This window comes from Scyliorhinus torazame, chromosome 9, assembly GCF_047496885.1.
Source record: "Scyliorhinus torazame isolate Kashiwa2021f chromosome 9, sScyTor2.1, whole genome shotgun sequence".
Classification (NCBI taxonomy): domain Eukaryota; kingdom Metazoa; phylum Chordata; class Chondrichthyes; order Carcharhiniformes; family Scyliorhinidae; genus Scyliorhinus; species Scyliorhinus torazame.
Genome location: NC_092715.1, coordinates 266,560,311 through 266,586,369, shown reverse-complemented (window position 1 = coordinate 266,586,369; position 26,059 = coordinate 266,560,311). Strand labels below are relative to the sequence as shown.

At 53.6% G+C, this 26,059-nt stretch overlaps 1 protein-coding gene across 3 annotated transcripts in view; it reads left to right on the top strand.

The window, feature by feature from the left end:
• Positions 1 to 26,059, top strand: part of megf10 (multiple EGF-like-domains 10) — a 256,918-nt gene that overhangs the window by 190,934 nt on the left and 39,925 nt on the right. For all 3 annotated transcript variants that reach the window (XM_072517429.1, XM_072517431.1, XM_072517428.1), the window contains exons 9-13: positions 736 to 948; positions 13,529 to 13,703; positions 17,245 to 17,365; positions 20,684 to 20,847; positions 23,845 to 23,947. In XM_072517429.1, the coding sequence (XP_072373530.1) occupies positions 736 to 948; positions 13,529 to 13,703; positions 17,245 to 17,365; positions 20,684 to 20,847; positions 23,845 to 23,947 (776 nt within the window). The remainder of the gene's footprint in view (positions 1 to 735; positions 949 to 13,528; positions 13,704 to 17,244; positions 17,366 to 20,683; positions 20,848 to 23,844; positions 23,948 to 26,059) is intronic.

Here is a 26,059-nt window from a genome sequence, read left to right as displayed (position 1 = left end):
AAGGGACTGCGCGAGTTAGCGCACACGTAGAACCGCCGGCGTGGTTCAGCGCATGCGCAGGGGGGTGTCTTCTCCGCACCGGCCGTGGCCGAGCCCTACAGGGGCCGGCGCGGAAGGAAGGAGTGTCCCCACAGCACAGGCCCGCCCGCAGATCGGTGGGCCCCGATCGCGGGCCAGGCCACCGTGGGGGCCCCTCCCCGGGGGTCGGATCCCCCCCCCCCCCCCCCATGACTAATCCACGCCGGCCAGAAACCGACGGCCGCTCGGCCCATCGGGGCCCGGAGAATTGCCGTGGGGTGCCACTGTCAACGGCCCCCGACCGGCACGGTGTGATCCCCGCCCCCCGCCCGAAAACCGGCACCGGAGAATACGGCAGCCGGCGTCAGAGCAGCGGGGCTGGATTCAGCCGCCCCCCGGGGATTCTCTTACCCGGCAAGAGGGCGCGGAGAATCACGCCCTACGTGATTTTTGACAAAACCGAGACAGACCACTCTGATAGTGAACTTAGGAGAAAACACTTTATCTAGAGAGTGTCACAGGTGCATTTAAGGGGAAAATGAGATAAGCATGAGGGATATGTTGATGGGTGAAGAGGGGAGGAGATTCGCCAGCATTGGCAACTTGGGCCGAATGTCCTCTACCTGTACTGTAGATTCTGGGGCAAGTCTACCTTGATGTGAACATCCACCATATCTTGTCACTCATTCTTTCCAATGGTGTGTTAATTCCCACAAGGTGCCAGGAGCAATGCTCCTTTGGGTCATATGGAGAAAACTGTGTGGGGAGATGTAGCTGCCGGAATGGAGGCGAGTGCTACCACGTCAGCGGCACATGCCTTTGCGAACCTGGCTTCACAGGGGACTCCTGTGAGGTTCGGATGTGTCCCGACAGAGTCTACGGAAGGAACTGCGACAAACACTGTCCCTGCCACCATGAAACCACACTCAGGTAAACCATGAGCAGGCAGAAAACTGGCCCGCCATTAAAAATGTGAAAATGCCTCTTACAGATGTCGCTGGCACGTGCTTCCCACAGTCATGTCGTTCCTATGTCGATCGTTCTAATTTTATCATTGAAATATGTAGAAAGATGAATGCAAATCTGCTTCCCTCCCTCCACCTTTTTTGTACATATTTTATCTGACATGTTTGATACAATCTAGCGTTGACCCTGCTCCAAACAAGCAGTTACCCAGTACCTTTCTGTATGTTGCCAGTCTGTTTGGATGTTTCGTTCTTATTTTCTTCATAATGACCAACAGGGCCAAGGTGCCAAGCTGGCATTTTCTGCACGTGTGTTAGGGCCACAGGTGCCCTGGGTGGGTGCTGGGGGGTGTGGGGGGACGGGACAGGGACCCATAGTGCGTTTGGGCTGGGCGGAGGTTGGGGGTCACTTCGGGGGCCATTCGCTACACTGCGGAGTCTCGGCGAGCAAAACAGGGCTATGTGTGGCCTCGACCACGCGTGCCCCATTGAGGCCCCTTATACAACGCGGGTCGCGTTGAATAACCTCGTGTTTCTCGGTACTGCGAGTGGCGGGAGACGCGGCTAAACGCCCTCGCCGGGGACGTTTTCCCCATTTGGTTGAATCGAGCCCAAAATGTTTTATTAAGCTGGACTTTATGAAAACATTCACTTAGTCACTTGCCTCGTTGCTAATTATTGGAAAGTGAGGTAGACACTCTATTTCCTCGTTCCTGGTTTGACTTTGTTTGATCAGAGGCAGCCAATGAACAGATACTTTCGGGAGAGTTTTAATCAAACGTGCTATTTAAGTATCGGTTTGGGTTAAATGCAGGTTTTATATCCTGTTAATATTCCTCAGTGACTGTAAAATCAGGAGATTGCAAAACCGGTGTTATGTGTTATTCTCTAATTCTCTAAAGATTGTAGACTTCCAGTTAACACAAATACTTTATTCAGTGGGTTTGTTCTGTTTCCAGAGCTTAACTAGATATAACACAGTCAAGAGGTATGACCAGTGAAGCTAAGGTAAGCTGCCTATGCTGAGCTGTCTCCGTCTGCTGCTGCTCACTAGCCCTGTGCTTCTAAAAGAGGCGGATCGTACCTTGGGCTCGACCCTTTATACCCGTCTCTGATGCTGCCCTCTAGTGATGCTGTGGCTGTTACATTTGTCTGCATTCCCTGGTGTATGTGCAGATGTATGTACAGATGTACAGATCACTACAAATGTTACACACTATATCTAGTCAATATCGCGAAGCAGGGGTTCAACTAAAATTCCCTCCTTGTGAATCATTCCATGGTGTATTATTCTGATTCTACAACTCATGTTACAAGGTTCGGATTTAGTGACAACATGACTGAGTTCTGTAAACTGGGGTGAGACCCAATGAGAATGTCATTGGAGCTGCACAATTTTAATTCAATTATATCTGTCTGTCTCTCTCTATGTATATTTTTTTATCAATCACTCTCTCTGTCGATCTCTCTTGCTCTCCTCTGTCTCTTTACCCCCCTCACTCTCTACCTCCTTCCCTCTGTCTCTCTTTGTGTCTTTTTCTGATTCTCCCCTTTTTTCTCTTTCTCTCTGTCTCAATGTGCAGGATTCTCCGTTTCAGCGGCTAAGTGCTGGCTGGAACGGAGAATCCACAGGGGGGGGTTTACGATGGAAAAATTGCCGCCGAACCCTCACCGATTCCGGGACCGGTGAGGGGCTGGCAGCGGCGCCGGGTGAAACTCCCGGCTCCCGCACCGGAATCGCACCCTGCAACATGGTGCCGGCTGTGCGCGGACTCAACCCCCCCCCCTCCGTAACCTCACAGGCCCCCTCCTGGTCACCCCCTGGGCTCCCCCCACCAGTCTCCCCAGCCCTCACGGAAGCCCCCACCCGGCCAGCGGCGCAGATCCCAGCCGAGCGAGGCAGCCTTGGACACTGTCCAAAGCCGCCACACCAGGTTACCGACCATTGAGACCCCGTGTTCCGTGCCGTCGGGAACTCAGTCCTTCGAGGGTGGAGCATCGCGGGAGGGCAGGCCCATGACGCGGCAATGCCGTTGCAACAGCGCGCGGCACCGATGCGATGACACCATTTCAGAGGGGGCGGAGCATGGCTGACTGGCGTCAAACTGGCGCCGGCCCCGATTTGGCCGTCGGAGTCGATTCTCCGCCCGATCGCTGATTACGATATTGGCGTTGGGCAACAGAGAATCCAGCCCTTTGTTCTCCCACTGGAGCTGAATTGCACCTGATTTGTGCTCCCGCTATCAGGCCGTCATTTTGAGCAGGTAGCCCAATAGCAAGGTCCCTTGGCTGACCACCCCACTCCCCACGCCCCCCTCCTCGCATCACAATTCACCCTGCAGCACAATTCAGCCCTTCACCCTGAATTTTTTTGTACCCCACCCCCCCTCACATTGACCCCCTAAATAAAGAGACCCCCACAGAGACCCCCAAATAAAGAGACTCCCCCACAAACCCTCCAGAAAAGTGGCCCCTGTCAGGAAGCCCCCCAGAAAAGAAACCCCTGTCTGGAGGCTGGAGCGCAGTCCAGACAGAGGCAGTGAAAAAAATTACTGCTTTAACACTCACCTGGACACCTGCTTATTCAGACACAGGAAGCAGCACCTGTCAATTCCTGGAAAGAGAAAAACTGTCAGCTGTGTTTAAACTCCCTCAGATCTCTGAGCTGCAAGCCATTAATTCATTTATCTTTGATATTCCACACACCCTCAGCTGTCAACATTGCTCCATTCATCTATCCTTCATGATTGAGTAACTCTCAAATGTTCTAACCACAATGTTTCTTAACATCAAGCTTTGATTGACAGCTCCTGGACCACTTCTAACAGAGTTAAGGGTTTTCCTATAACCTCCCTTCACCCTTCAGTGATTTTGAAGTGATCAGCTGTAAATTGACAGCAGGTCTTGCATTGTTGGGTGGGGAGGGGGGGGGGGGGTCAGGGTGGCTCTCGGATGGACTTAAGGGCAAATCCCTTAAAGAGTTACCCCTTAGCCCACCGCGGTCCACCATGTCATGACCATGCTTGTGAAGACCTGGAGTGATTCTTGCCCACGTGATTCCCAGCCCAGAAGGCTGGATAGTCACAAGGGGCGGAGAATATGGTGCCCAGCCCGCTAAGTGGATGCAAATGGGTCATTAAGACCCATTTGCGCGCTAGCTTAGCAGCCCTGGTCACGGCGCCTCTGCCGCTTCCGCCGGCACGGTACTCCACCAGCCCGATAGTGGTGCCAGCCCTTCGGATCTGGGGCCAGTGGAGGAGGCATGTAGGGGAGGTAAGAGCATCGGTGTGGACCCCAATCTGCAGCAACCACTGATTTGCCCCGGGGACTATGGACGGGAGGTATCGACTGTGGAGGAGGGCAGGAATTGTGAGGATGGGGGATCTGTTCCTGGAGGTGAGCTTTCCGAGCACGAGGGCGCTGGAGGAGAAGTTTGGGCTGACGAGAGGGAACGACTTTAGATACTTGCAGGTGAGGGATTTTATACGCAGACTGGTGCCGTCCTTCCAACGTCTCCCGCCGACGGGGAGGCAGGACAGGGTAGTTTCTAGGGGAGAGGTGGGAGAGGGTAGAGGTTCAGACGTCTACAAGGAGCTAATGAGAGCTGAGGATACGCAGACTGAGGACCTGAAGCTTAAGTGGGAGGAGGAGCTCGGGGGGGGGAGCTGGAGGACGATATTTGGGCAGAAGCCCTGAGCAGAGTAAACACGACAGCAACATGCGCCAGGCTCAGCCTGATCCAGTTTAAGGTTGTGCACCGGGCCCACACGACGGTGACCCGGATGAGTAAATTCTTCGGGTTGGAGGACAAGTGTGCTAGATGCGCCGGAGGGCCGGCTAACCATGTACACATGTTCTGGTCGTGCCCTAAACTCAGGGGGTATTGGCAGGGATTCGCAGATGTCATGTCCCGGGTGTTCAAAACTGGGGTGGTAATGAGCCCGGCGGTGGCAATCTTTGGGGTTTCGGAGGACCCAGGAGTCCAGGAAGGGAGGCCGATGTTCTGGCCTTTGCTTCCCTGGTAGCCCGGCGACGAATACTGTCAGCATGGAGGGACTCAAAGCCCCCGAGGGCTGAGGTATGGCTATCGGACATGGCGAGCCTTCTTGGCCGAGAGAAAGTCAAGTTCGCCTTGCGAGGTTCGCTATTAGGGTTCGCCCAAAGGTGGCAGCCATTTATTGACTTCTTCGCAGGGGAGTAAGCGTCAGCGGGGGGTGGGAGGGGGGGGGCTAGGGTAGAGTAGAGTAGGGGGATATTGAGGCAGGACCGTGCGTGGACAGAGCCGTGGTTTGCATTATGTTTAATGTGGAATTTGTGTCTTGACTTCTTTTTTTTGTTTGTACTCTACAATGTCATATTTTCTATGTGCCTAAAATACCTCAATAAAATTGTTTGTTTAAAAAAAAAAAGACCCATTTGCGTCCTCCCGCAGGTGCAGGGCGTGAACCTTGATCCCGATGCCAGCGGGGGAGGGGCGCAGAGCATCAGAAACAGGTCACACCTGGCGCCGATCCCGTTTTCTTCACAACCACTGGATTCTCCGCCTCACCAGGAACTCCGCTACTGGCGGCGGGAGGGGGAGAATTTTGCCCTCTGTCTTTCTCTTCTCCTCTTTCTCTGTCTGCCTTTCTCTGTTTCTCTCGAGATGAGTTACACACTTAGCCAGACCCATGTGAATTTATGAAAGTGCTCTGAACTGAGACAGTAAATAATTACCCCCATTGGCCATTCTGGTGTTTCCACCTAGGCAAAATATTGAGGGCGGGATCAGCGTTCCCCGACGCCAATTTGGTAACTGGCGATCGGGCGGAGAATCCCTTTTGACTCCGATATCTGGGGCGGCGCCTGTTTGGCGCAGGTTTTGTAAGCTCCGCCCCCTCCGAAATGGCATAATCGCACGCCGTTGGGATGCTCTGCCCCCGATGGGCTGAGTTCCCGACCGCGCGGTGGACGTGTGGGCTCAGCGGTCGGGATCCCGGTGTGGCGGCTGCGGACTGTGTCCAGTGCCGCCAGTCAGCCGGGAGTCGTGCTGCTGGCTTGGCCGGGGGGGGGGGGGGGGGGGGGCGCTTCCGCGAGGGCTGGGGGGTGGCCAGGAGGGCACTAACTGGCATGTCGGGTCCGTGCACAGCCGGCGCCGCGTTTTACGGCAGGATTGCCGCAGGTCGTCACCATGCGCGCGCATAACCACGGACCCGGCCATTCTCCAGCCTTTATTATCATGGGAGCCGGGGGTTTTACGCGGCTGCCAACCCCTCACCGGTCGGAGGATCAATGAAGGGGTGAAGACGATTTTTTTTGACGTAAAACGCCACAGATCCTCCGCACTTAGCCTCAGAAGCGGTGAATCCTGCCCCTGTGTTTTCCATTTCAGTTCATAGAGCAGCTGAATGTCGAGGCTGTGCTTAATGTCATTTATCCAGCAGCAGAACGAGTGTGAATCTCGAAGCTCTCAGAGGGAGTCAAATCAATCTTGAATGACTTCAAAGCTCTGTTTCTCCTCTGTCAGTTCCCGGGTGAGACATATTCTTCAAGGGAACAATAGCGCATAAGGCAACAATTTTACAAGGGAAGATTGAAATGTTTCTCAATGTGCTCAGATCCCATCAGTATCATTGAGTAATCTTTATAGAACTGTGCCATAAATGTAAACTAAGGCCTGGTAAGTTTGATCACCGCTGCCGGGCCTAGTTTTGAATGCTGAAACACATCCTGGATATCAATTTGCTACAGCCCATTGAGGCTGCCCACATGAATGATACACTTATTTGCAAGGATTAAACCAGCTGTGGCCTCGAGTAAGACAGGTGTTCCAGGTGAGAGCAGCTGCCCATTTAACAGGTAGCACAATTGAGGATAATAATCTCTTGAGAGCAGTCTGCAATGTCTTTTCTGATTACTGCTTTGGCGTTGAGTTCCTGAACAAATGCTGGCCTTGGTTTCAAGCTTCCAGTTCATTAACTCGGAGTAATTTTTACAGTCCCACTGGTGGAGCTCATTATGTTTTATGACCGGCTTGCCGAATAAAATGAAGACTCGGCCCCTCCAACCTGCTCTGCCATTTAATAAGATCATGCCTAATCTTCCACCCAACTCTATCTTCCCACACTGTCTCCATATCCCTTAATTCTCTTAACGCGAGAAGTCTATCGATCGCTGTCTTGAATGTACCCTTCAACTGAGTGTCGAAAGGTCTGGGCCAGAGAATTCCGAACACTCACAACCCTTCAAAGGAAGAAATTTCTCCCCCGTAAGAGTTTTACACTTTTCAATCAGATCACCTCCCATTCTTTGACAATCCAGGGAACCGAAACCCATTTTACTCAATCTTCCGATTCTCTCACTCCACACACCAGTCGAGTGACATGTGGGCTGATTTCCTTTAGTTTGGGTTGGTCGTGCATGGGGAGATCCCAGCCCAGCATGGACCTGGAATTGAATGCACATCAAAAACAAAAGGAGGGGGAAGGGAAGAAAATTGCACGAGTAATCCGGGTAAAACATCGCAGGCAATGCTTAAAGGGGTGATGCACGGTCAATGACCACTAAAGCGAGGTTGTCATCCAACTGAAGGCTTTAATAAGCTAGATGTTTCCCCCAGCAGCTCAGGCACAGAATGAAGGCTGCTGGGGCTGCACGGGCTCTTATACCCCGCCTAGCAGGGCGGAGCTACTATACATCCTAACCAATAGAAAACATACAGTTTCCACCAATGGTGCTCCAGCCTATCAGGTACCATAATACCTCTAATACCACAAGCGGTATGGCCGCAAATGGGACAAACATTATTTCAGCCTTTGTAAAAGCTTTTCAATTGTTTTCTTAGCCTTGCCATCAGCTGTATTGGGAGAGGCGTGGGTGAGGGGTGGGGGTGGGAGTGGTGGAGGTGGGACATGCTGACAAAATAATGCAAAGTCAGGAAATTGAGTATTTGTGTAATGACCAATAAGATGGTTTATTTGTTACCATTTTCCCCATATTCACATATTGTTTGGATTGGCGGATGGATCAGAGATGATGGGCTGGATTCCCTGATTTTGAGGCTATGTCCGGAGGAAGTGCCTAGTTTTACACTGAAAACGTCGGCCGCACCCCCGCACCCTTGCTGCGCCCGGTGAGGGGCTAGCAGAGGCGCCGGATTAAACTCCTGGCATTCCCGACATAAATGGCCGGAGAATTGCCTGTCCCGTGGCCACGCAAGCGCACGGCGACAACCTGCCGCGATGGCTCTGTACAACATGGCGCCGGCCGCGTGCGGACATGGCCGGCCAAATAATGTCCCCCTGGACCCCAGACCACCCCCCACCAGTCCCCCAGCCCTCTCCGAAGCTTCCCGTGCCAGAAGCACTGCTCCCGCCTAACTGGCGGCGCGGGACACAGTCCGCTCTGTTTACGAAAGCTCAGACCACACGTGACCCGCGCCATCGGGAACATCGGGGCGGAGCATGGGGGGAGGGCCTCAAAGCGACCCGCTGGCGCTGTCGCAATGGTGTGCGCCGCGCTCGTAGATGCGGTCGCAAAAAGGGATTCTCCGCCCAATGGCCGGATAGGATTTCGGCATTAGGCAGCGGAGAATCCCGCCCGATGTATCCTCTTTTAAATTTGACCTGGAATTCTCCCCGCTCTGCCCCTCTTGCGTCAAGGTGCCTCTCAGTGGCAATCGTGATGTACTTGCTGCATGTGGCACGCGTGGCACACTCTCGTGATGGTGGACGTTGCACAGTGAGTTTGTTCACTCAGGGAATGTGGCCACATTTCCAGCCGGGTTTGTGATGATTGTGGGTTCAAGGTTTGGCCGTTTCAGGGTCGCGATTCTCCGACCCCCCACCGGGTCAGAGAATCGCCGGGGGCCGGCGTGAACCGCGCCCCCGCCGTGCCGCGAATTCTCCGGCACCGGATAGTCGGCGGGGGTGGGAATTGCGCCGCGCCGGTCGGCGGGAATCCTGGTCCGCGATGGGCCGAAGTCCCGCCGCTGTCAACCCACGCCAGCCGGTGTGGATTGAACCACCTACTGTACCGGCAGGAGCAGACGGCGCGGGCGGGCCCCGGGGTCCTGGGGGGGGGGGGTGCGTGGGGCGATCTGGCCCCGGGGGGTGCCCCCATGGGGGCCTGGCCCGCGATCGGGGCCCACCGATCCGCGGGCGGGCCTGTACCGTGGGGGCACTCTTTTCCTTCCGCCTTCGCCATGGTCTCCACCATGGCGGAGGCGGAAGATACCCCCTCCACTGCGCATGCGCGGAGATGCCGTGAGCGGCCGCTGACGCTCCCGCTCATGCGCCGCCCGGCAGAGTCATTTCCACGCCGGCTGGCGGGGCACCAAAGGCCTTTCCTGCCAGCTGGCGGGGCGGAAATCAGTCCGGCGCGGGCCTAGCCCCTCAAGGTTAGGGCCCGGCCCCTCAAGATGTGGAGATTTCCGCACCTTCGGGGCGGCTCGATGCCGGACTGATTTGCGCCGTTTTTGGTGCCGGTCGGCGGCTATCGCGCCGATTACGGAGAATCCCGCCCATGATTTCCGATTTTAAAAAAAAAAAGGAAAAAGCACAGTGTGAGCTCACAAGCTCTCCTGGGAAATTGGCCTGACTATTCGTTCCCGAGTTGGGAGCGCAGGGTAAGGTCACCCAGCACCGCAAACCCAACCTGGGGAAAGCTGCCCCAGAAGGTTGGGGTTTTGCTTCGATGGAGGGGGGTTGGGTTTTACTGGAGTCATGGCCGGTGACCTCCGGAAGCAGTGCGGAGGCCATTGGGTACGGAGGTGGGCTAAGCGGAAAGCCTACCTCATTGCATCGGCACTGCCAAAACAAGAAACAGCCCTTTGGTCTGCACCCTCACTCCCCCTCATGCCCCAACACACTCCCCATGCTAACCCATGCCATCTCATCACTCCCATGGTGCCTAATAACCTCCATGCTAACCTATGCCCCTATGCGCACAACACCGTTGCTCTTTATAGTCTTTGTGCCAACTTAGCATCAACACTTGCCAACACATAATCCCTACCTACCACCCTTTCCCCTTACACCTGCCATGCCAACTCACCCAATATTCTGCACTGTAAATTCTATGATAATCTATGATAATATCTACCATAGGAAGACCACAGAACCCACACTGAGATGAAATACATTTCTTGAGTATCTATTGATTTATTCACTATTTCAAAAAAATGTCATTGGTCAAGACCCATTCACTGCATTTAACTCCCTTTAACCCCTTATAAAAAGCAAACATTGGAGTTCATAGACCCATTGCAAAGAGTTTAAAACCACTTGGAGCTGTCAATCAAACTGTAAACTGACGGGGACCCCACTGTGATAATGAAAGGTTGTGAAATCAGTCATGCTGAACAAATGCTATAAAGCATAACCCCCAGGCTTGCAACAATTAACAAAGTGAAACAGCAAGCACTGTTTTTTTAACACTGCGTTTATTTTTCAAATATTTAAAGGGCTTGATAGCTCCATTTGCCAACTTCATTGACAATTCCTTTCATCAGCTCTCTTGACAATTCCAATGAGTTTGACAGTTCTAATGAGCGAATGCACTTTTTATGCATATCCACATCTAACAATCCCAAAGAGCACCTTGGGTTGGATTCTTCGATTTTGAGGCTTTGTCCCCACGCCGGCGTGGGAACGGTGGCATTTTACAACAGAAAGAAATGGCGTCAAACAGCCGCCGACCCTCCGCTTGGCCGCGGGCTAGTAGGCAGGCAGCGTAGAGCACCCGGCTCTAGCTGCCGATGTGGCCTGGAGAATTGCCGTGTCCATGGAGCCCGGCCCGCGAAATAGTCCCCCCTTCGGCCGGCTTGCGCACAACGGACCCATCCCCCCCCACAGTGCCCCCAGCCCCTGATAAAGTGCCCCCTTGCCCACGGATTGGCCCACCCCGACAGCAGCCATACCGAGTTCCCGACAGATGAGAACACTCGCGACCTACACCGTCGGGGACTCGGCCGGTCGTGGGCGGAGCATTGCGAAAGTGCCGCCACCCCCCAATTTGGTCGGGAACTGTGATTCTCCGGCTGATCGCCGAATGCGGTTTTAGCATCAGCGACCAGAAAATCCAGTCCCTTATCTTTCCTAAAGGACAGCTGGCCTTCGCCCAAGGTGTCCCAGGACAATATCCAAAAGGGTACCCTACCTCTGCAAATTACTCTGCCGATTTCAAACCTTCTGATACCAGGTCGAAAGTGCGCAAGTCATGTTTTGGACACCCACACACAAACGTCAGATGTGATCGGGGCAGCTGCTCTTTAACATTTGCAGTTGCTTCTGGACACCATGGATTTCAAACTTATAACCTTCCCCCATTCCACCCCCCCCCCCCCCCCCCCCGCCTCCCCCTCCCCATTCCCTAGCGAAAATGGAGGGTTTTATTCTTGGGGACAGGGTTTCCAGATCTGGACCTCTGGGTATGCTTGGCCACGGACCCGGCAATTCTCCAGGCCATATCGGCAGCTAGTACCGATGCTCTACGCTGCCTGCCAACTAGCCCCCGGCCATTTTTGTAATCAAGGAGAGGCTCTCTGTCTTTATGGAAATTCAGGTCTCTCTCTCTCTCTCTCTTCTCTCTCTCCCTCTCTTGGTTATCCCGACTGAGCATTTCCTCTCCAGTCTCCCCACTCCACAGCCTTGGAGACTCCTGGGAGAAGCAGGGCCGGTGAGTAAAAACAATACCGAGGAGAATTCCCCTCTGACCCCTTCGGCAGTACCTCCCTTACTGTGGCGATTGCTCAAGCGCTGGAGAGTGAGCGTTACCCAACCATGGGAGCACCACAGCCAATCCCATTTCATTCTCAGTCCTCCCGAATTAACAGATGTTGGGATTTAATTATACAATTCCACAACAACAACAGCATATTGAGTCTCCAACATAACCAAGGTACTTTCACAGGGGTATAATCAAAGACATAAATTTGAAGCGGAATTCATTTAATATAGGGGGCCAGAAGCTTGTATGTCTTTGGACAGTATGGACTGCTGGGAAAATGAAAGACAGAATTTTACTCCCCCCTCTGGAGGCGGGTGTGGGGCTGTGAAACTCTCCAAATGAATGATTACTTCAGAGCCGTTTCACGCCCAGCCTCAATTTTCAGCCTGGTAGGGGGCGTTCCGGGGCCGGGAGGTTGGGGGGGGGCGCGGGGGAATGATATGTAAACAGGCATGTAACTAAAGGGTTAATCACAACGCTTAGCTGTGGCACTACCACTAGAGGGCATTACAAGATCCACTATATAACTGAGCTCCCAAAGGCTCTTGGTCTCTTTCCACACAGGAGTAGCTAGATAGCAGTAGTATAGTATAGTTAGATCACAGCCTAAACACCACGTGTAGTTCAGATACAGTTTGTACAGTTATATCTCATTACTTTATTTCTAGAGTTAGTTCATTTGAGTGTTGAACTCAATTATTAGTTTTATCGTTACTTAATAAATTTGTTTACTTTACATCGAAGACTCGTGTATTCTTCAAGATCATCTGCAACCAGTAACGACAGATATTACTTTGACCAAGTAATACAACATGCTACCAGGAGTAGCAATATAATATAACAGGAAGGATGGCCAAAACCTGACCCTGCTCAGACCTCAGGCAGGAAGTGGGGTTTGTGGTGGAGGAGCACCTCCACCCACGGCCTCCTTTCAACTTCAAATACCAGCGCCCCCCCCCCCCCCACTTCCCCCTGTGAGTGCTGCCTCCACCGCAGACCTCTCCAGAAACACCCCTTCCCCCCCCCCCCAATCCCCAGGGCCTCGCCACCCCTCCTGAGACGCAAAAGCCCCCCCGGCCCTGGTCTCCCAGGACTGGGGTTTGCAGTCCCGTCCAGTGCAGCTTCTGGTCACTGCTGTACTTCGAGACCTATCAGCCCATCTGATTGGCCGGCCCCTTTCTGAGGTGTGACGTCTTCCCGACTGAAGTGTGGAATTCCCACTTCCAACTCTTGTTGGAATGTTAAACGGTTATGAGGCTACCAGCATGGATGCGATCGCTACCTCCTCGATGACCTCTGGGAGGGTGTGTCGGAAAGTTCTGCTATCAGAAAATCCCTAGCCTAAGTCAATCAAGGGAATAGTCTTTGCAATTGGAATTGCCATAGAAGATCAGCCATGCTCTTATTAAATGGCGGAGCAGGCTGGGGGCAGCTGGAATACGTCGATACTATTTCTTCTGGTTTTTCCTTCAAAGAGTGAGGTTTTAATGGGTGTGATAATGGAAGAGAGAGAGTTCAGGGAGGGAATTCATGAGCTTAGTGCCTTGGCGAAGCCAGTTCCTCGGCTGTGTTGTGCAGAGAGTACAGAACCCCGAACCTTCCCGGCACGTATCATGGAGTGAGTTCACTGACCCGTCACTTTGAGACATCGGAATGGCTTGTTTGCGAGAAAACTGAAAATGATAGTCCCTCTCTGTCGAAACGATTAACACAAGCGGTGACTGACAGGAAACAAAAGCTAGACTTAGTGGTTTTTTTTTTAAGTAAAACAGTTGTGCTCATGAGGCTAATCGCTGTGCTGCGCGAGACTGAGACCCCCTTTTATCCTCTCCCAACAGCTGTCACCCCATGTCTGGCGAGTGTCTCTGTAAACCCGGATGGTCTGGACTGTACTGCAATGAGACATGTGCCCCTGGATTTTATGGTGCGTCTTGTCATCAGATCTGCAGCTGTCAAAATGGGGCTGATTGTGACGGTGTAACTGGCAAATGCATCTGTGCCCCAGGATATAAGGTAACAGGACTTGTTTACTCCGCTCGGAGATTGTGAGAGGCTTTTCCTTTTCCTCTTTAAATTATACAATGTTTGACAGGCATTTAATTCTTTTGCTCCCCTCTTGTTCCCCCCTGTAAACATTCTCAATGCATCCAACCTCTCTTTGTGCTAGAACGGCAAGTTTCCTCCCATCTCTCGCAAGGGGTGGTAGGGTGGCACAGGGGTTAGCACTGCTGCCCCTACAGCCCCAGGGACCCCGGCTTCAATTCCAGCCAGTCCGGATAGTCTGACTGTCTGTGGGAAGTTTGCACTTTCTCCCCGTGTGTGCGTGGGTTTCCTCCGGGTGTTCCAGATCCTCCCACAGTCCAAAGATGTGCATATTGGGTAGATTGGCCACGCTAATATTGCCTCTTAGTGTCCAAAAGGTTGGGTGGGTTTGCTGGGTTACGGGGATAGGGAGGGTGCTCTTTCAAAGGGTCGGTGCGACTCGATGGGCTGAATGGCCTCCTTCTGCACTGTAGTCATTCTATGATGATCTGCTCTCCGCGTAAACCCTGTTGAAAGCACAAAATCTGGCCATTTGGTCCATCCGGTCCATTCTGGTATCCATTCTCCACACGAGCCCCTGTCCACCCACTCTTCATCCCACACTATCAAGATAACGATCTATTCCTTTACCTCCCTTGTGTTTATCTCGCTTCCCCTTAAATGTATCGACACTATTCACTTCAACTCCTCCCTGTGGGAGCAGGTTCCACATTCTCCCCACTCCCTGTGGGAGCAGGTTCCACATTCTCCGCACTCCCTGTGGGAGTGAGTCCCACATTCTCCCCCACTCCCTGTGGGAGCGAGTTCCACATTCTCCCCCACTCCCTGTGGGAGCGAGTCCCACATTCTCCCGCACTCCCCGTGGGAGCGAGTTCCACATTCTCCCCCACTCCCTGTGGGAGCGAGTCCCACATTCTCCCCCACTCCCTGTGGGAGCGAGTTCCACATTCTCCCCCACTCCCTGTGGGAGTGAGTTCCACATTCTCCCCACTCCCTGTGGGCGCGAGTTCCACATTCTCCCCACTCCCTGTGGGAGTGAGTCCCACATTCTCCCCCACTCCCTGTGGGAGCGAGTTCCACATTCTCCCCCACTCCCTGTGGGAGCGAGTCCCACATTCTCCCCCACTCCCTGTGAGAGCGAGTTTCGCATTCTCCCCACTCCCTGTGGGAGCGAGTTTCGCATTCTCCCCACTCCCTGTGGGAGCGAGTCCCACATTCTCTCCATTCCCCGTGGGAGCGAGTCCCCCATTCTCCCCACTCCCTGTGGGAGCGAGTTTCATATTCTCCCCACTCCCTGTGGGAGCAAGTCCCACATTCTCCCCACTCCCTGGGCGAAATTCTCCCCCAACGGCGGGATGCCCGCCGACTGGCGCCAAAGCCGGCGCCAATCAGACGGGCATCGCGCCGGCCCAAAGGTGCGGAAGTCTCCGCATCTTTGGCGGCCTAGCCCCAACATTGAGGGGCTAGGCCGACGCCGGAGGGATTTCCGCCCCGCCAGCTGGCGGAAATGGCATTTGTTGCCCCGCCAACTGGCGCGGAACTGCGGCGCATGCGCGGGAGTGTCAGCGGCCGCTGTCAGTTTCCCGCGCATGTGCAGTGGGGAGAGTCTCTTCCGCCTCCGCCATGGTGGAGGCCGTGGCGGAGGCGGAACGGAAAGAGTGCCCCCACGGCACAGGCCCGCCCGCGGATCGGTGGGCCCCGATCGTGGGCCAGGCCACCGTGGGGGCACCCACCGGGGTTAGATCGCCCCGCGCCCCCCCCCAGGACCCCGGAGCCCGCCCACGCCGCCTGGTCCCGCCGGTAAATACCAGGTTTAATTTACGCCGGCGGGACAGACAATTCCTGGGCGGGACTTCGGCCCATCCGGGCCGGAGAATCCAGTGGGGGGTCCCGCCAACCGGCGCGGCTGGATTCCCGCCCCCCGCCCAATCTCCGGGAGCGGAGACTTCGGCGGGGGCGGGGGCGGGATTCACGGCGGCCAACGACCATTCTCCGACCCGGCGGGGGGTCGGAGAATGACGCCCCCTGTGTCAGCGAGTCCCACATTCTCCCCGCTCCCTGTGGGAGAGAGTCCCACATTCTCCCCACTCCCTGTGGGAGCGAGTCCCACATTCTCTCCATTCCCCGTGGGAGCGAGTCCCCCATTCTCCCCACTCCCTGTGGGAGCGAGTTTCACATTCTCCCCACTCCCTGTGGGAGCAAGTCCCACATTCTCCCCACTCCCTGGGCGAAATTCTCCCCCAACGGCGGGATGCCCGCCGACTGGCGCCAAAGCCGGCGCCAATCAGACGGGCATCGCGCCGGCCCAAAGGTGCGGAAGTCTCCGCATCTTTGGCGGCCTAGCCCCAACATTGAGGGGCTAGGTCGACGCCGGAGGGATTTCCGCCCCGCCAGCTGGCGGAAATGGCGTTTGTTGCCCCGCCAACTGGCGCGGAACTGCGGCGCATGCGCGGGAGTGTCAGCGGCCGCTGTCAGTTTCCCGCGCATGTGCAGTGGGGAGAGTCTCTTCCGCCTCCGCCATGGTGGAGGCCGTGGCGGAGGCGGAACGGAAAGAGTGCCCCCACGGCACAGGCCCGCCCGCGGATCGGTGGGCCCCGATCGTGGGCCAGGCCACCGTGGGGGCACCCACCGGGGTTAGATCGCCCCGCGCCCCCCCCCAGGACCCCGGAGCCCGCCCACGCCGCCTGGTCCCGCCGGTAAATACCAGGTTTAATTTACGCCGGCGGGACAGGCAATTCCTGGGCGGGACTTCGGCCCATCCGGGCCGGAGAATCCAGTGGGGGGTCCCGCCAACCGGCGCGGCCGGATTCCCGCCCCCGCCCAATCTCCGGGAGCGGAGACTTCAGCGGGGGCGGGGGCCGGATTCACGGCGGCCAACGACCATTCTCCGACCCGGCGGGGGGTCGGAGAATGACGCCCCCTGTGTCAGCGAGTCCCACATTCTCCCCGCTCCCTGTGGGAGAGAGTCCCACATTCTCCCCACTCCCTGTGTCAGCGAGTTCCACATTCTCCCCGCTCCCTGTGGGAGAGAGTCCCACATTCTCCCCACTCCCTGTGTCAGCGAGTTTCGCATTCTCCCCACTCCCTGTGGGAGCGAGTCCCACATTCTCCCCCACTCCCTGTGGGAGCGAGTTCCACATTCTCCCCACTCCCTGGGTGAAGGGGTTTCTCCCAAATCCCCAATCGGATTTCTTGGTGGCTATCTTGCGATGATGGCCCCTGGTTGGGGTGTACCCACAATTCTGAGCCTGCCCTATTGAACTCTTGAGAGTTTTAAAACCCTCTATTAGGCCACTCCGTTTTCTCTCTTTTAAAGAGAGCTGGTTCAATATTTCCTGATATTCACCTTGGTAAGAAGTATTCTTTGGGGAAAAGGGGAGTGATTTGAAGCAATTCATGTTTTGCTCTGCGGTTACAATTAGTAGCTATATCCCTGATCTATATCTTCTCAGCTTAAAATCTTTTCCTCCTTTAAACTCTTAACTATCATTCCAATTGTATTGTATCGCAGGGATCTGATTGCTCAATTCCTTGTCCTGTGGGTACCAACGGAGTCAATTGTTCCTCTTTCTGTGAGTGCAAACATGAAGCATTCTGCTCCCCTGTCGATGGCTCATGCACCTGTAAAGCAGGTAAGGGGGATTCTGTCAAACAGATTTTGATTGTTCACCTCTTCAGAGTATTTGTAAAAACAGTCAATGTCACGGGCACCTGCTTCCATCGGGGGGCTTGAGTGCCTTTATCTGTTGCTTTGTCTTAAACTTACACTTTTATTGCACCTTTCGGCGTAATACAGTGTCCCCAGGTGCTTCACAGGAGTGTTACCTTGCGAACTTTGACACTGAGCCACATGAGATGTTTGGGCAGGTGACCAAGATCTTGGTTAACGAGGTGGGTTTTAAGGAGCGTCTTGAAGGAGAAGGGAGAGGCAGGGGGAGGTTTAGAGAGAGAATTCAAAAAGCCACGGCCCAGGCAGCTTAAGGCACAGCCGCCAGTGATGGAAGGAGCGGAAAGGGTGGCATGGTAGCACAGTGGTTAGCACAGTTGCTTCACAGCGCCAGGGTCCCAGGTTCGATTCCCGGCTTGGGTCACTGTCTGTGCGGAGTCTGCACGTTCTCCCCGTGTCTGCGTGATTTTCCACCCACAAGTCCCGAAAGACGTGCTTGTTCGGTGAATTGGACATTCTGAATTCTCCCTCTGTGTACCCGAACGGGTGCCGGAGTGTGGCGACTAGGGGCTTTTCACAGTAACGTCATTGCAGTGTGAATGTAAGCCTACTTGTGACAATAATAAAGATTATTATTATTAGGAGCAGATTTGAAAATGAGGAGACTAAAATTGAGTCTGTGCTGGACCAGAGGCAAAAGCTGGGATCGAATGAGACTGTTGTTGGCCCTTCTTTCAGGATCTTACGACATGTGCGCTGTGCATCCATTGGCTCACGAGTGTAGTTAAAAGTACTAACGCTTAAAAACTTGCCGGCGGATCGGCGTGTGTGCAAAGAAATCAAATTAAATTGTCTCACTTTCATTCCTGTTCCTAGGAGACAGCTAATGCATTTTCAAAGCAAATTCCAGTTTCACACAAGGGCAGTATTTAGACTTTGCCGATACTGGGACAGCCAGCACTGAAAACCAGTGCTGGAGATGCTGCAATTGTGGTGTCCTGACACTGATACTAGGGCTTCACATTACAAATTCCAAACCTGCCTGTAAATGGACCTGTCAAGAACAAAAGTTCAAGGAAAGGAACTCAATTGTTTTACAAATATCGTTAAAACAATTGGTAAGAAATGCATTTCATTCATTTATCTTTGACGCCCTCCTTGAACAAGTGACGAGTAATGCTGGCATGTTGCAATGTCGATTCGACTAGTCCTTTTAGAATGTCATTGCAGTACCCCACACAGTTAATATTGGGAGCTTGTTTAAGGCCGGGGCGGGGGGGGGGGGGGGGGGGGGGGGGGGCAGCTTGACTTAACTCAATCCTATTCTCACCTGACATTCAAGAGATTTGTTTTCACCCAGCAAGTTATGACCTGGAAAGTGTTGCTTTCAATAGGGAATCGGATTCATATTCGACAAGGAAAGGTCTGCAGGGGTTTGTGGAAAGAATTATTTTGTTCTGTACGCACAACAATTCTCTGAATCAAAGCAAAGAGTTAAATTCGTGACCATTGGGAGGGAACGGAAATGCACCTGCATCGCCGCCTCTGGTTTAATAAACCCACAATGATGATCATAGGGGCTGGTTTAGCACAGTGGGCTAAACAGCTGGCTTGCAATGCAGAACAAGGACAGCAGCGCGGGTTCAATTCCCGTACCGGCCTCCCCGAACAGGCGCCGGAATGTGGCAACTAGGGGCTTTTCACAGTAACTTCATTGAAGCCTACTTGTGACAATAAGCGATTATTATTATTAGTTATAATAGCGTAGAACATAGCAGGGGAGAGGAATGCTAGTTGTACAATGTTCGAAGTATGCTATCATGTTTGTAGCATCCTACACCACAGGAGGCGGCCACTCAGCCCATCACACCTGTGCTGGTTTTTCAAAGGTCTATAATAATAATCTTTATTGCCACAAGTAGGCTTACATCAACACAGTAATGACGTTACTGTGAAAAGCCCCTAGTCGCCACATTCCGGCGCCTGTTCGGGTACACTGAGGGAGAATTCAGAATGTCCAATTCACCTAACAGCGCGCCTTTCGCAACTTATGGGAGGAAACCGGAGCACCCGGAGGAAACCCACGCAGACACGGGGAGAACGTGCAGACTCCACACAGACAGTGACCCAAGCCGGGAATCGAACCTGGGACCCTGGCGCTGTGAAGTAACAGTGCTAACCACTGTGCTATCGTGCATTCCCCTGCTCTGACCCTGCAAATGTTTCCTTTCCACGTGATTATCCAATTCCCCTTTTGAAAGTTGCCAATGTGTCTGCTTCCATCGCCCCACCAGGCAGCACCTTCCAGATCGCAACAACTCACTGAGTAAATCACATTTCTCATCCCCCAGTCAGCTTCACTGACCAGTGGCCTTACATCTGTGTTGTTTGGCCACTGACCCTCCTGCCAGTGGAAATAGCCACCCTCCACTTACCCTGGCCAAAATCTGCCATTTATTCGTGTCTTTGAACTTGTTCAACAATAGGGAGAAAATCTGCATCAAGGAAAAAAAAAATCCCTGGCAAATGTAGTGAACTAAACTTGCACCGAATTCCCTCTGGCGGCATGTGGCTCCAGTTTATGCACGTTTCACTTGCGTTCCAATTCAAAAGTGTTTGTTGATCACTCTTGCAATGTGGGTGTTAATGGCACAGTTGGCTTTCCCCATCCCTAGATGCCCCTCAAAAAAGTTACTGGACCCTTCACTTGGGGAGTTGCAGTCCATGTGGTGGAGGTGCTCCCATCATGGGGAGTTCCTGGTCTTCACGCAGTGGCCATGAAGGAAACATCATCAAATTGAACCACGCTACTTCATATCAACTTCCAATTATAAGCTGGAACCTTTAGCCTTAAATTTCCTAAGTTGCATTCAATATATTACAATATGTAAGAGATGGCTGTGTTTTGAGAGTCTTCCTCCAGCTGCATAGACCATAAGCTCCAGAATTCACTCCCTAAACCTCTCCATCTCTCTTCTCTGTCCTCTTCAAAAATGCTACTTAAAGCCTACCGCTGAGGCCAAGCTTTTTGGTTCTCATAAATCCTTATGTGGTTCAGTGTCAATCTTGATCGCGCTCCTGCCCTTTCGGGCATTTCACGACATAAAAGATGCTATACAAATGCAAGATATTGTAGCTGGAATGGGGAGGAGAGGGAGGGAGATGAATTATTTTCAGACGGCGAATGAAGATTACGTTTTTCTGGATATGAAAACGGCTCTCATGACCGCACTAGACAAGGCAAATCTGTGCAGTGCAAATTATTATTGTTTTGAACCTGCAGGTTGGCATGGAGTCGATTGTTCCATTCCCTGCCCCCGTGGCCGGTGGGGTCTTGGCTGCAATTCAACCTGTCGTTGTGCCAATGGAGGAGCATGTAACGCACTGGATGGGACCTGCACCTGTTTGGCAGGGTGGCGAGGTGATAAGTGTCTGCATCCATGTCAGGTAATCCCACTGTGTACTGAAAATTGTTGTATTAATCCCTTACATTTTGTAAATGTAGCCACTATGTTGAAATGAAATATTGCTTTGTCTTGTTGGTAAGCAAAGGTTTAATGTTATTAAATTCAAACCTAATACTGGTTGCCCGACTACTAACAAGGAAAAAGTTGGGTAAGTGTAACCTGGTTCTACAAAACTTATAAATTGTCGATAATCTTTTTTCTTCTTTTACCTTTTGGTTTGTTTCGAACTAATGATTGAAACCCCTAACATTTCTGTTGTGTATTTTCATTAAGAAGTATAGTCAAACCCCTGGGGGTGGTGGGGGGGGGGGGGGGGGGGGGGGGGGGAGGAATTCAGCTCAGCCAGATTCTTGCTATTGCCTCTCAGCCAAAACTCCTGCCCACGCCAAGATGGTGCAGTCCTTAGACACATCCTCAAGGTCGAGAGCTGTTCACGGTGTTCTGCAAGCCCACCTACAGGCTCCCCCTGCGGCTTTTATTGTTGTAGAATGTTGGCAAGGTGGACACCGTGGTTGGGCATCTTTAGATGATGTAATGGTTGCTTCAACGTCCTGATGGTCTGCTTCATGATAATCCTGGTGGCTCCTTGGCCGTTGTTACACACTCATTTTCCTCATGTGACTGTTTAATGGAGGAGAGTCATCTGCCTCATGTAGAGGGGAGGAGCCTTTGGCCACGAGAAACCATCCTCTGGTTTATCCTGGTGGTATGCTGACGGTAGGCTGATGAAGACGTGTGGCTGCTGCCAGCATTGCGGGCGCTCACTAACATGCAGGTTTGTGTATGGCCACACTGTGAACCACATGAACGGAATGGCAGCCCTTGCGTTTCCTGCGCATCTCCCCATTGATATGGGGCCTTCAGCTGCTCCCCTGGACCGTTGGCAAGGCCGCCACTCTGGCAAAGCCACACATTGCACATCCCGCCTGTCTCCACTTACAGAGAACAGGACAAAATTGCCTCTCCTCACACACACACAGCCCCTGATACCTCCCGGGAGCCCCGATGCATGGAATTCTGGGAGATGTTGGGTATGTCACTTGCTCCCACCTGGAAAGATCAGAGCGTTAAACCTCAACGCCACTTTATGGCTGGCCAGTGACAGTGCTGTCCTCTCCCTGTTTGAGGCTCAAGGTTGGGCGAAGGGGATGCCAGAGTGGAGATAGAAGAGGGGTGGGCCTTCTGAGTCGAACCCTCCTCCTCCCCTCCCTCTTCTCCTCTCTGCGACGTCTGCTCCATTTGATGGTCGTGCAAGACCAGCGTACTGCGGACTCGCACAGAATGATTACAGCACAGAATGAGGCCATTCAGCCCATTTTGTTGGTACCAGCCCTCAAAACAAGCAGTTCACTTGCTGCCATTTCCGGTCTTTTCCCCATAACCCTGCACATTCTTCCTTTTCAGATAGCAGTCCAACACCCTTTTGAAAGCCTCAATTGAACCTGCCTCCACGGCATTCTCAAGCAGTCCATTCCGGATCTTAACCACTCGCTAAGAGACTTGCGGACGGAGGTCGCCAGATTTTTTTGGCTTCCCCGCGGCTCACCACAAAACCTCCGCAAAAAAAAACCCCAGCCATTTGCTTCCACTGCCTTAGAGGCGGCAGAAATCAGTCAAAGGCACCTCACCTACCCTAGGTTTTGTGCCAACTGAACACACATCCAGCTGGGACTGAATAGCCATTCGGCCCCCTCGAGCCTGTTTCACTATTTAACCAGATCATGACTGACCTTTTACCTCAGCTCTTTTTTTTAATAAACATTTTATTGAGGTATTTTTGGTTTTAAAACAACAACAAAATAAACAATGTACATGAATTTATATACATAGTGCAAAAGCCGTCTTCCTCCCTTACAGGTTCCACCTTTACTAACCCCCTACTCTAAACTAAACTAAGCTAACTCCCAGCCCCCCCTCCCCCCCCCTTCTGCTGATGGTTAATTTTTTGCAAAGAAGTCAACGAACAGTTGACACCTCCGGGCGAACCCTAACATTGACCCTCTCAAGGCGAACTTGATTTTCTCCAGACAGAGAAAGCTAGCCATGTCCGATAGCCAGGTCTCCGACGTCGGGGACTTTGAGTCCCTTCAAGCTAATAATATCCGTCTCCGGGCTACCAGGGAAGCAAAGGCCAGAATGTCTGCCTCTTTCTCCTCCTGGATTCCCGGATCTTCCGACACTCCGAAAACCGCCACCTCTGGAGTCGGTGCCACCCTTGTTTTTAACACCGTGGACATGACGTCCGCAAACCCCTGCCAAAATCCCCTAAGCTTCGGACCTGCCCAGAACATGTGGACATGGTTCGCTGGCCCTCCCGCACACCTTGCGCACCTATCGTCTACCCCACAGAACCTGCTCATCCGGGCCACTGTGAGCCTGGTGAACGACCTTGAATTGTATCAGGCTGAGCCTGGCACATGTTGTGGCCGCGTTGACTCTACTCAACACGTCCGTCCAGAGACCACCCTTTTACCTCAGCTCTGTTTTCCCCACACTATCTCCATATCCCTTGGTATCTTTAGGATCCCGAAATCTATCAATCTCAGCCTTGAACATACTCCACGACTGAGCTTCCATTACCCTCTGGAGTAGGGAATTCAAAAGCTTCCCCACCCTCTTTGGTGAAGAGATTCTTCCTCCTCTAACTCTCAAATGGCCGCCACTTCAGTGGCTCGGCACAGGCTAATGCTGTGAAGCACACATCGAACCAGCTGCAGTGGACTGAGGTCACAATCAAAACATCTCACACTCCTGGTGGAGGCGGACCTCAAAATCAAAACCTTTTCCATTTACTTTGTGTTTCTTTTGTGTGACTAAGTGTTTCCTGACCTCAGCCTTCAACTGTTAATAATTAGGGTTAGGGTTAGGGTTAGGGCTTTAATGCTGTTAGCACGGCCGCTTGTAACATGTGGATCTTCTTTGCTTATTTTTGCAACTTCGACATTATCATGAGGGTGAATGTGTTTGTGATTGGCAGGATGGTTCATACGGAATAAGCTGCAATGAGCGTTGTGACTGCAGCCATGCTGATGGATGCCACCACACCACGGGCTATTGCCGCTGTCTTGCTGGGTGGACAGGTCTGTTGCATTTTTCCCCAATTTTAATGTAAGAATTGGATTGCACTGAATGTACAGAACAGAAAGAGGCCATTCAGCCCAAAAGGCCTGTGCTGGTATTTGCGCTCCACACACTGTTTCTCTGGCCCCTCTTCATCTTGCCCCATCACCCTATTCTTCTATTCCTTTTTCCTCTCATGAGCAGAGTTTAATGGTTGGTTGGATTTCCTGCCCTCGGCCTCACTCTCCACCCGTACAATTGAGGGCAAGTCGGCGGCTGGGTGGGGGAAAGTCTGCCTCGATAATTTAACGGCTCCCCTGACCACAAACCCGTCAAAGGGGGATTGTTATACCCTATCCCCTGCGCTTATCTCGATTCCCCTAGATTGCATCTTCACTCTTCGCCTCCAGCATTCCCTGAGCCGGCGAGTTCCACATTCTCACCACCCTCTCGGGATGTTTCTGCTCAACCTCTTTAAATTACTGGTGTGACATATCGGGACGACAGATTTCTTGGTCGAAGTTGCTACAGACAGGACAAGGACAAATTATTAGTGGCTATGGTATATCTCAGGCCCCTAGTTTGCATCTCCCATATGAGTGGAAAGACCTTGGGCGGGATTCTCCGACCTCCCGTCGGGCCGGAGAATCACCGGGGGGATGGGGGGTGAATCCCGCCCCCGCCGCTGGCTGCAGGATCCTCCGCCGCCGGTTTTTTTGGGCGGGGGCGGGAATCGCGTCGCGCCGGTCGGGGACCGTTGGCAGCCCCCCCCCCCCCCGGTGATTCTCCGCTCCGCGATGGGTCGAGTGGCCGCCCATTTTCGGCCAGTCCCGCCGGCGTAAATCAAACCAGGTACGTACCGGCGGACCTGGCTCTGCGGGCGGCTTGCAGAGTCCTCGGGGGGGCGCACGTGGATCTGGCCCCGGGGGGGGGGGGGGGGGGGGGGGGGGGTTGGGGGGGGGGGGGGGGTTGGGGGGGGGGCCCAAGGTGGCCTGGCCCGCGATCGGGGCCCACCGATCCACGGGTGGGCCTGTGCCGTGGGGGCACTCGCTCCCTCCGCGTCGGGCCGGTGTAAAGCACCGCGCGGAGAAGAACCCCCCTGCGCTTGCGCGGGATGACGCCAGTACACGCTGGTGCTCCCGCGCATGTGCCAACTCGCGCCGTCTGGCGGAGGCCCTTCGGTTGAAGCACCTTCCGGGCAGCCCGTCGCCGGAGTGGTTCACGCCACTCCTCGGCGCCGGTACAGCCCGCCCCGCCGGTTACGGGAGAATCCCGCCCCTTATCTACATCAATTATACCTGAACTCTGGAAGTCCCCCCGCGGGAACACGAGACAGGAACAAGAATAGACCATGTGGCCTGCTGACCTGCTGCACCATTCAACATGATCACGGCACCCTTGAATCCTCAAGAGGCCAAATAACTGCCTATCCCAGCCTTAAATGTGCTCAGCGATGGAGCATCCACAAACCTCTGGGATCGATAGTTCCAAAGTACTCACAACCCTTTTGAGTGAAGTAATTTCTCCTCACCTCAGTCCTAAATGATCGCCCCCTTATCCTGGAGGTCAAAGGCCAACCGGAAAATACTCAAGGGGGGCTTTGGTCGAGAGAAACTCTCCAAGGCCAAAAAACAGCAAAGTTCCATTGAATAGCGGAGTGTTTCTCCGTGCAGTAGCCGCCAAGAATCACCCCACAAAACACGCCCAAAACCAGACACAGAGGGCGGGATTCTCTCAGCCTTGGATCAAACCAGAGAATCCCTGCGACCAGGCCATGCCGCCCCGGCGCTGGCACGCGATTCTCCGCAGTAGAATGGCGTGGTTGGCACGGCGACGGTCACGGGCCGCTCTACGTGGCCGGCCTGCCGATTCTCCGGCGGGCCGAGTGGCCGTAAGAAAAGAGCCGAGTCCTGCCGGCGCCGTTCTAACCTGCTCTAGGCCGGCAGGACCTTGGCGTGTAAGGGTCGGGTAGCGGCCTTTGGGGGAGGGAGGGGGGGCCCAATGTGGCCTGGCACGCGATCGGGGCCCACTGGTCGGCGGGCCGGCCTCTCTGGCTGGGGGACTCATTTCCTACACGCCGGCCCCTGTAGTCCTGCGCCATGTTGTGTCGGGGCCGGCGCGTTGAGGATGCC